Source organism: Neoarius graeffei, chromosome 22 (assembly GCF_027579695.1).
Source record: "Neoarius graeffei isolate fNeoGra1 chromosome 22, fNeoGra1.pri, whole genome shotgun sequence".
Taxonomy (NCBI): domain Eukaryota; kingdom Metazoa; phylum Chordata; class Actinopteri; order Siluriformes; family Ariidae; genus Neoarius; species Neoarius graeffei.
Window position 1 is genome coordinate 7,963,988 of NC_083590.1, and position 10,506 is coordinate 7,974,493.

The window sequence follows — 10,506 nt, forward strand, 5'->3', positions numbered from 1 at the left end:
CAATAAAACGTTCTGTCAAACCTGATCTCTGTCCTGCCGTCCTCTGTGCTCCACCCATGAACACTGAACCGTTACAGTGGTGCTGAAATCCGGGACCTGGAGCACAGCAGCCTAACAGCCCCATGGAGTCCTCCCCATTCGCTGAACTGGTCCATGCCCTCGCCATGGCCCAGCAAAGCCAGCACCAGGCGCTATTCACCCTCCGAAAGGAGCAAGAACAGCGGTTCGAGGCCCTGGTGTTGGCCCAACAAGAAGATCGAGAGGCGTTCCGGCACCTCCTCGTGTCGGTGGGGTCCACCAGCACTCCTACCGCAGGCCCGTCTCTCCTCACCGTCACCAAGATGGGCCCACAGGATGACCCCGAGGCGTTCATCACGCTCTTCAAGCAAGTCGCCGAAGCCTCGGGGTGGCCGATGGAGCAGCGCGTGGTGCGCCTCCTCCCCCTGCTAACGGGAGAGGCGCAGCTGGCCGCGCTACAGCTCCCTGCTGACCGCCGGCTGGCCTACGCGGACCTCCGCCGGGCCGTCCTCCAGCGCGTGGGGCGCACCCCAGAACAGCAGCGCCAGCGCTTCCATGCGTTGCGCTTGGAGGAAGTCGGCCGGCCGTTCACGTTTGGCCAGCAGCTCTGGGACGCCTGCTGGCGGTGGCTGAGGGCCGACAACCGCGACGCCGAGGGAATCATCGACCAGGTGGTGGTGGAACAGTTCATCGCTTGCTTGCCAGCAGGAACTGTGGAGTGGGTCCAGTGCCACCGCCCGGCGTCGCTGGATCAGGCAGTCGAGCTGGCGGAGGACCATTTGGTGGCTGTCCCGGCGGCAGGACAGCAGATGGCATCTTCTTTTCTCTCCTCTTCTCTCTCTCTCTCTCCCCCTCCTCCTGTGTCCCGTCCTCGCCCCATTCCCCCACCGCGGAGGCGGGGGCCAGCACCACCCCAGCTGGCCCACCGCACCCGTGGTGCTCTCCCGTTTCTCCCTTCTGTGTCTGTCTCTCCCCCCCTCAGGTGAGTGAGCCCCAGATCACCGGTGCAGAGGAAAAGCCCGGGCCGGTTTGCTGGCGCTGCGGGGACCCGGGCCACTTTCAACAACAGTGCATGGCGATGGAGGTGGGTGCGGTGGTTCGGATCCCCGGCGCACCAGAGGCTGCCCTCAATCGGGCCGAAGAGTATCGCATACCGGTGAGTATCCAAGGGGATACATATCAGGCATTGGTGGATTCTGGCTGTAATCAGACCTCAATTCACCAAAGCCTGGTGCAGAATGAGGCATTGGGGGGAGCACAGGGGGTGAAGGTGTTGTGTGTGCACGGGGATGTTCACAGCTACCCTTTGGTGTCAGTCCACATTTTTTTCCGAGGGGAAAAATTTATAGTGAAGGCGGTGGTTAATCCTCGCCTTACCCACTCTTTGATTTTGGGGACTGATTGGCCGGGATTTCGGGGTTTGTTGATGTGCTTAGTAGAGAGTGGGTCCTGCCATTTAGCAGGGGGAGGTCCCGGTGTCGCTTTGGTGGGAGCAGCTGTCACAGAACCGTCTACGTCATCTCCGCGTCAGAGTGAGGAGCCCCAGGCTCCTCCTCTCTCTCTCGGGGAATCCCTCGCGGATTTCCCGTTAGAACAATCGTGAGATGAGACTCTGTGACATGCGTTTGACCAAGTGAGAGTAATCGATGGTCAAACGCTCCCGCCGAATGCCGCCCCGTCCTTCCCCTATTTCTCTATTATGAGGGATAGATTATACCGAGTGACGCAGGACACTCAGACGCAAGAGCAAATCACGCAGCTTTTAATTCCAAAGAGCCACCGGGAATTGGTATTCCAGGCGGCTCACTTTAATCCCATGGCTGGACACCTAGGGCAGGACAAGACACTAGCCCGAATAATGGCCCGATTCTATTGGCCGGGATTCGTGGCGATGTCCGTAGGTGGTGTACGGCATGCCGCGAATGCCAGTTAGTAAACCCAGCGGCCATTCCAAAAGCGCCTTTGCGCCCTCTACCATTAATCGAGACCCCGTTTGAGAGAATTGGGATGGATCTCGTCGGGCCATTAGATCGGTCAGCACGAGGGTACCGCTTTATATTAGTTCTGGTGGACTATGCAACGCGATACCTGGAAGCAGTGCCTCTGCGCAATATCTCAGCACGCAGTATTGCAGAGGCACTCTTCCGCGTCATCTCCCGAGTCGGAATCCCGAAAGAGATTCTGACTGATCAAGGCACTACATTTATGTCACAGACACTGCGCGAACTGTATGGGTTATTGGGGATTAAGCCAATCCGCACCAGTGTGTATCACCCACAAACGGACAGTTTAGTGGAACGGTTCGATCGCACCCTCAAAAATATCATTAAAAAATTCGTAAGTGAGGACGCACGTAATTGGGATAAGTGGCTCGAGCCCTTGTTATTCTCAGTGCGAGAGGTTCCCCAAGCCTCCACGGGGTTCTCCCCGTTCGAATTATTATATGGGCGTAAGCCACGCGGCATCCTAGACGTGCTGCGGGAAAATTGGGAGGAGGGACCTTCACAAAGCAAGAACGAAATTCAATACATTATGGACCTGTGTGCAAAACTCCACACACTCACCCACCTAACCCAGGAGAATTTGCGGCAGGCCCAGGAACGGCAAGCCCGCCTGTACAACAAGGGTATGCGCCTTAAGGAGTTCACACAGGTGAACATAAAGTACTTGTACTGTTGCCCACTTCGAGCTCCAAATTGATCGCCAAGTGGCAAGGTCCCTTTGAGGTCACACGGCGAGTCGGGGACATCAACTACGAGGTGAGGCGAACGGACAGGGGTGGGGCGCTACAAATTTATCACCTCAATCTCCTTAAACTCTGGAAGGAGGAGGTCCCCGTGGCGTTGGTGTCGGTGGTTCAGGAGAAGGCGGAGCTGGGGCCGGAGGTTCAAAAAGGGGCATTGACATCACGTACCCCTCCGGTCCCCTGTGGAGACCACCTCTCCCCGACCCAGCTCACGGAGGTTGCCCAGTTGCAGGCTGAGTTTTCGGATGTGTTCTTGCCCCTGCCCGGTCGCATTAACCTCATCGAGCACCACATAGAGATGCCCCCGGGGGTAGTAGTGCGTAGCCGCCCTTACAGACTACCCGAACACAAAAAAAAGGTGGTTCAGGAAGAACTTGAGACCATGCTCGAAATGGGCATCATCGAGGAGTCCCACAGTGACTGGAGCAGCCCAGTGGTCTTGGTACCCAAGGCCGATGGGTCGGTCCAGTTCTGTGTGGACTACAGAAAAGTCAACACGGTGTCTAAATTTGACGCGTACCCAATGCCTCGTATTGATGAGTTGCTCGATCGACTCGGCACTGCTCGCTTTTATTCGATGCTGGATTTGACGAAGGGATATTGGCAGATCCCCTTGACTCCACTATCCCGAGAAAAAACGGCCTTTTCCACACCATTTGGTTTACACCAATTCGTCACCCTTCCATTTGGGCTGTTTGGGGTGCCCGCTACGTTTCAGCGGCTGATGGACAGAGTCCTCTGCCCTCACGCCACTTATGCAGCTGCTTATCTAGATGATATCATCATCTATAGTAATGACTGGCAGCGGCACCTCGAACATCTGAGGGCCGTCCTTAGGTCGCTGAGGCGAGCGGGGCTCAAAGCCAACCCAAATAAGTGTGTGATTGGGCAGATGGAAGTATGGTATCTGGGCTTCCACTTGGGCAACAGGCAGGTGCGTCCCCAAATTAATAAGACGGCAGCAATTGCAGCCTGCCCGAGGCCCAAGACCAAAAAGGGGGTGAGACAGTTCCTGGGGCTGGCTGGCTATTACCGTAGGTTTATACCTAATTATTCGGACGTCACCAGCCCGCTGACTGATCTCACTAAAAAGGGGGCACCAGATCCAGTCCAGTGGACGGAGCAATGCCAGCGGGCTTCTTCGGAGGTAAAGGCTGCACTGTGTGTGGGGCCACTTTTACACTCCCCTGACTTTTCTCTCCCCTTTGTGTTGCAGACCGATGCGTCGGACAGAGGGCTGGGGGCGGTTTTGTCCCAGGAGGTGGAGGGGGAGGACCGCCCCATCCTCTACATCAGCAGGAAGCTGTCAGTGCGTGAGGGTCGCTACAGCACGATAGAGAAAGAGTGTCTGGCGATCAAGTGGGCGGTCCTCGCCCTCCGTTACTACCTGCTGGGGTGCCCTTTCACCCTCTGTTTGGACCACGTGCCCCTCCAGTGGCTCCACCGCATGAAAGATGCCAATGCACGGATCACCCATTGGTATCTGGCACTCCAACCCTTCAATTTTAAGGTGGTCCACCGGCCAGGGGTGCAGATGGTCGTGGCGGACTTCCTCTCCCGTCAAGGGGGGGGGGGGGAGTCGGCTGCAGGCCGGACAGCCGCCCGGCCTGAGTCGGGCGGTGGGGGTATGTGGCAGCGGGGGCGTGGTCAAGCGCCGGTCTGTGACAGGAGGGCGGAGTCAGGGAAGGTAAGTGGCAGAATCACTACACCTGACTGCAATTAACCTGTTTGTGTGCGTCTTCCCAGTGACCGTGCCCTATTTAGGGAGGGAGAGCAGAGGAGCTCTTCCTGAACCAGACGCTGAGTGTGTGTGTGTCTGTAAAGTGCATACCAAATTGTTATGCTGAAAAGTGTGGCAATAAAACGTTCTGTCAAACCTGATCTCTGTCCTGCCGTCCTCTGTGCTCCACCCACGAACACTGAACCGTTACAATATACTTCCCATGAATATACTCACTTCACATCTTCACATTTCCATACAGTGTCTTTTGACTTTGTTTTTATAAATATGAGCAAAAAAGAACATCTCATCTCATCTCATTTCATTATCTCTAGCCGCTTTATCCTTCTACAGGGTCGCAGGCAAGCTGGAGCCTATCCCAGCTGACTACGGGCGAAAGGCGGGGTACACCCTGGACAAGTCGCCAGGTCATCACAGGGCTGACACATAGACACAGACAACCATTCACACTCACATTCACACCTACGGTCAATTTAGAGTCACCAGTTAACCTAACCTGCATGTCTTTGGACTGTGGGGGAAACCGGAGCACCCGGAGGAAACCCACGCGGACACGGGGAGAACATGCAAACTCCACACAGAAAGGCCCTCGCCGGACCCGGGGTTCGAACCCAGGACCTTCTTGCTGTGAGGCGACAGCGCTAACCACTACACCACCGTGCCGCCCCCAAAAAAGAACATATTCATAAAAATAAAAAAGATGTGGTTTTAAAAAACCTAAAACTGATAGTGGAAACAAAGTATTATATCAAACTAGATCTATTTTTACATAAATAAAAAGGGCACATACAAATAAATTGCTTAGTCATATAAAAGATGCTGCCACTGGTTGGGAAGATTTCACGTGATAGCGATCATGAGCAGCACGATGGCATACACGTCCTTTAGGATGAGTTGCTACTATAGAAACGAGAGCATTAATATAACTCAGGAGTACTGTGGTATAATCAAATCTAATTAGCTACCTTCATAAGCAAAGCCCTCAAAGTGTATGAGGTGTTTTTTCTTTCTTGTTCTCTCACTTTGATAACTGCAGGGAAGTTGGGACACTCATTCGAAGTCTGATCTAACAGGCACAAACAGGAAAATGAGCAACAATCTTGATGTGATTCTGAAACCACTCTCCTCAATGCCAGGCATGTTTTCATTACACTGCATCTTGTGAAACTTTCCCAGAATGCCACGCTGTCTGACCACGAGCTGTCTGACTCGGTCGGCTAACCACAGCTAACAAGCAGAAGTGAGCGGAAAGTACACAAATAAACGGGAAATAACAGGCGTGAAGCTCAGACACACTCCATGGAGAAGCAGGATGGAGAGATAAGTCCAAGAGTCAGAGAGCAGAAATGATGAGAAATTACATGAGTTCATTAATTTACTCAGGACTCAGGTTCAGGAGGTTATTAATGTCGTCACTGGTGTGGGTTGGACTGGTCGTGTCCCAAACCGCAGAAAGGAGAGTCACTGGAGAAGGGAACAGTCACTGCTATGTTCGAGCCTTTTCACTTGTTAGCTAATAGACTGCAGTATTCATAATATTCAGTGCATTAAATAGTTTCTTTCTTTCTTTCTTTCTTTCTTTCTTTCTTTCTTTCTTTCTTTCTCTTTGGAAATGTCCATTTAGAATCTTTAATCCTTTTTATTTCAAGGATTTTTTTTCTCCCATTGACCAAAATCCAGATTTGTCTTTAATTACACCAGACAGTGAAATTATTTCAACTGCTGTCTAACACAAAGGTTAAACAGTTAAAAAAAAAAAATTCACACTCTGCCAAGCTTGAAATGAAGATACAGCACTTGTGTGAATGAGCAGGAAGTGGAACGTGTTCAGTGTTTTGGGATTTACTGTGATGAATGTAACAGAAAAATATCTCATTTCATGCTTTGAATGAAAATCCTGAATAAACTGGTGATAGATGTGTGAAGAGCTCCGTGCACATTAGCCTTAATCTCCTCATTTAATTTACATAATATAATCTGCTGAAGGTCAGGATGTGTGTCGGAGTCAGAGCTGGTAAAGGAAAGGAGAATGGCGTGGGGAACGGCGTGGGGAACAGCATGGAGAATAGCATGGAGAATGGCTTGGGGAACAGCATGGGGAACGGCTAGGAGCACGACATGGGGAATGGCCTGCAGAATGGCATAGAGAACAGCCTGGAGAACGGTGCAGGGAACAGCATGGAGAACAGCCTGGAGAATGGCGTGGAGAACGGCGTAGAGAAAGGTGTGGGGAATGACCTGGAGGACACTGTGGGGAACGGTCTGGAGAACGGCGTAGAGAATGGCGTGGGGAATGGCCTGGAGGATGGTGTGGGGAACAGCGTAGGGAACGGCCTGGAGAACGGCATGGGGAATGGCCAGGAGAATGGCATAGAGAATGGCATGGAGAACGGCCTGTAGAATGGCCTGGAGAATGGCGTGGGGAATGGCCTGGAGAACAGCCTGGGGAACGGCATGGGGAACAGCATGGAGAATGGCCTGGAGAATGGCGTGGGGAACAGCAGGGAGAACAGCTAGGGGAATGGCATGGGGAACAGCCAGGAGAATGGCATGGGGAATGGCCTGTAGAATGGCATAGAGAATGGCCTGGAGAATGGTGTAGGGAACAGCCTGGAGAACAGCTTGGGGAATGGCATGGAGAACGGCCTGGAGAACAGCGTGGGGAACGGTGTCGAGAACAGTGTGGGGAATGGCCTGGAGAACTGTGTGGGGAACGGCATGGGGAATGGCCTGGAGAACAGCGTGGAGAATGGCATGGGGAACGGCCTGTAGAATGGCATAGAGAACGACCTGGAGAATGGCGTGGGGAATGGCATGGAGAATGGCTTAGACAAAGGTGTGGGGAATGGCCTGGAGGGTGGCGTGGGGAATGGCCTGCAGAACAGCGTAGAGAAAGGCCTGGGGAACGGCCTGGAGAACAGCGTGGGGAACGGCATGGGGAACGGCCTGGAGAATGGCGTGGGGAATGGCCTGGAGAATGGCATGGGGAACGGCCTGGAGAATGGCGTGGGGAACGGCCTGGAGAATGGTGTGGGGAATGGCCTGGAGAATGGCGTGGGGAATGGCCTGGAGAACAGCGCAGAGAAAAGAGTGGGGAATGGCCAGGAGAATGGCCTGGGGAATGGCCTGGAGGGCAGCGTGGGGAACGGCATGGGGAACAGCCTGGAGAATGGCGTAGAGAATGGCGTGGGAATGGCATGTGGAATGGCCTGGAGGACGGCATGGAGAATGGCCTGGAGGACGGCATGGAGAACGGCATGGGGAACGGCCTGGAGAACGGTGTGGGGAATGGCCTGGAGAATGGCATAGAGAACGGCATAGGGAATGGCCTGTAGAATGGCAGAGAGAACGGCCTGGAGAATGGCGTGGGGAACGGCCTGGAGGATGGCGTGGGAAATGGCATGGAGAATGGCCTGGAGAATGGTGTGGGGAACAGCGTGGGGAACGGTGTAGGGAATGGCCTGGAGACTAGCGTGGGGAACGGCGTAGGGGAAGGCCTGAAGAACGGCATGGGGAACGGCATGGGGAATGGCCTGGAGGACAGTGTGGAGAATGACATGGGGAACAGCATGGGGAATGGCCTGGAGAATGGTGCGGGGAATGACATGGGGAATGGCCTGTAGAACAGCGTGGAGAACGGCGTGGAGAACGGTGTGGGGAATGGCCTGGAGAACAGCGTGGAGAATGGCGTGGGGAACAGCGTGGGGAATGGCCTGGAGGACAGCGTGGGGAATGGCTAGCGTAGAGGACAGCCTTGGGAACGGTATGGGGAATGGCCTGGAAAACTGCTTGGGGAACAGCATGGGGATTGGCCTGGAGAATGATATGGGGAACGGCCTGCAGAACGGCATGGAGAACAGCCAGGAGAATGGCGTGGGGAATGCCATGGAGAGTGGCATGGGGAACAGCATGGAGAATGGCCTGGAGAACAGCATGGGGAACGGCCAGGAGAATGTTGTAGAGAATAGCGTGGAGAACAGCCTGTAGAATGGCATAGAGAATGGCCTGGGGAATGGCATGGTGAATGGCCTGGTAGAACAGCGTGGGGAACGGCCTGGAGAATGGCTTAGAGAAAGGCGTGGGGAATGGCCTGGAAAACGGCGTGGGGAATGGCCTGCAGAACAGCGTAGAGAAAAGCATGGGGAACAGCCTGGAGAACAGCGTGGGGAACGGCATGGGAAACAGCCTGGAGAATGGCGTGGGGAACGGCCTGGACAATGGCATGGGGAACGGCCTGGAGAATGGCATGGGGAATGGCCTGGAGAACAGTGTGGAGAATGACATGGGGAACAGCGTGGGGAATGGCCTAGAGAATGGTGCAGGGAATAGCGTAGGGAATGGCCTGGAGAATGGTGCGGGGAATGGCATGGGGAATGGCCTGTAGAACAGCGTGGGGAATGGCGTGAGGAATGGCCTTGAGAACAGTGTGGAGAACAGTGTGGGGAATGGCCTGGAGAACAGCGTGGAGCATGGCGTGGGGAACATCATGTGGAATGGCCTGGAGGACAGCATAGAGGACAGCCTTGGGAACGGTGTGGGGAATGGCCTGGAGAACGGCATGGGGGATGGCTTGGAGAACGACATGGGGAACGGCCTGCAGAATGGCATAGAGAACAGCCTGGAGAACGGTGTAGGGAACCGCCTGAAGAACAGCATGGGGAACGGCATGGAGAACAGCCTGGAGAACGGCGTGGGGAATGGCCTGGAGAACAGCATAGAGAAAGGTGTGGGGAACGACCTGGAGAACACTCTGGGGAACGATCTGGAGAACGGCATAGAGAATGGTGTGGGAATGGCCTGGGGAACAGCCTGGAGACCAGCGTGGGGAACAGCGTAGGGAACAGCGTAGGGTAAGTCCTGGAGAATGGCGCGGAGAACGGCGTGGGGAATGGCCTGGAGAACGGCATGAGGAACGGCGTGGGGAATGGCCTGGAGAACAGTGTGGAGAATGACATGGGGAACAGCATGGGGAATGGCCTGGAGAACGGTGCAGGGAATAGCGTAGGGAATGGCCTGGAGAATGGTGCAGGCAATGGCATGGGGAATGGCCTGTAGAACAGCATGGGGAACGGTGTGGGGAATGGCCTGGAGAACAGCGTGGAGAACGGTGTGGGGAATGGCCTGGAGAACAGCATGGAGAACGGCGTGGGGAACAGCATGCGGAATGGCCTGGAGTACAGCGTAGAGGACAGCCTTGGGAATGGTGTGGGGAATGGCCTGGAGAATGGCGTGGGGAACGGCCTGGAGGACAGTGTGGGGAATGGCCTGGGGAACGATGTGGGGAACGGCCTGGAGGATGGCGTGGAGGATGGCCTGGGGAACAGCATGGGGAACAGTATGGGGAATGGCAAGCAGGACGGTGTGGAGGATGGCGTGGAGGATAGTGGATATTAAATTCAGTATGAACACAGACTTAAAGTTCACATGATTCAGACGGATATATATATATATATATATATACTGAGAGAGAGAGAGGGAGAGAGAGAGCCAGAGTTCGGTCAACATTAATACCTTCATCATGTCATTCTGTTATTGGGGGAATAGCACTGACAGACAGAGAGAGAGAGAGAGACTTTCTCTCATTTTCATTCTTTTCATCCAGTAAATGATGCTCATCTCTCCCTTTGTTCATTTTCTATCTCACAGTGTGTGTGCTAAGAGGGCAGACTGTTCTCTCTCTCTCTCTCTCTCTCTCTCTCTCTCTCACTCACACACACACACACACACACACATACTCTGTAATGAGCAGAACACATTGATTCGGCCCAAATCCCCACAGCCACATCACCACTTTTCTCTCAGGGACATTGTGTGTGTGTGTGTGTGTGTGTGTGTGTGTGTGTGTGTGTGTGTGTGTGTGTGTGTGACAGGCAAGAAAAATGAGGGAGGTATTACATGTAGGAAACAGGCGATTGGAAATACAAGGAAAGAAGAGAGAAAAGAAAAGAGGAAAATAAATGCTTTCGAGTAGAGGGGGCGGAGTTAATACAAGATGATTGAT

General features: G+C 54.0%; 1 protein-coding gene across 1 annotated transcript; it reads left to right on the forward strand.

The window, feature by feature from the left end:
• Positions 1–7,319: 7,319 nt before the first annotated feature.
• Positions 7,320–8,128, forward strand: LOC132870272 (circumsporozoite protein-like). Its single transcript, XM_060903911.1, has 2 exons — positions 7,320–7,784; positions 7,841–8,128. The coding sequence occupies exons 1-2, from the start codon at positions 7,320–7,322 to the stop codon at positions 8,126–8,128; spliced, it is 753 nt and encodes a 250-aa protein (XP_060759894.1).
• The last annotated feature ends 2,378 nt before the right edge of the window (positions 8,129–10,506 follow it).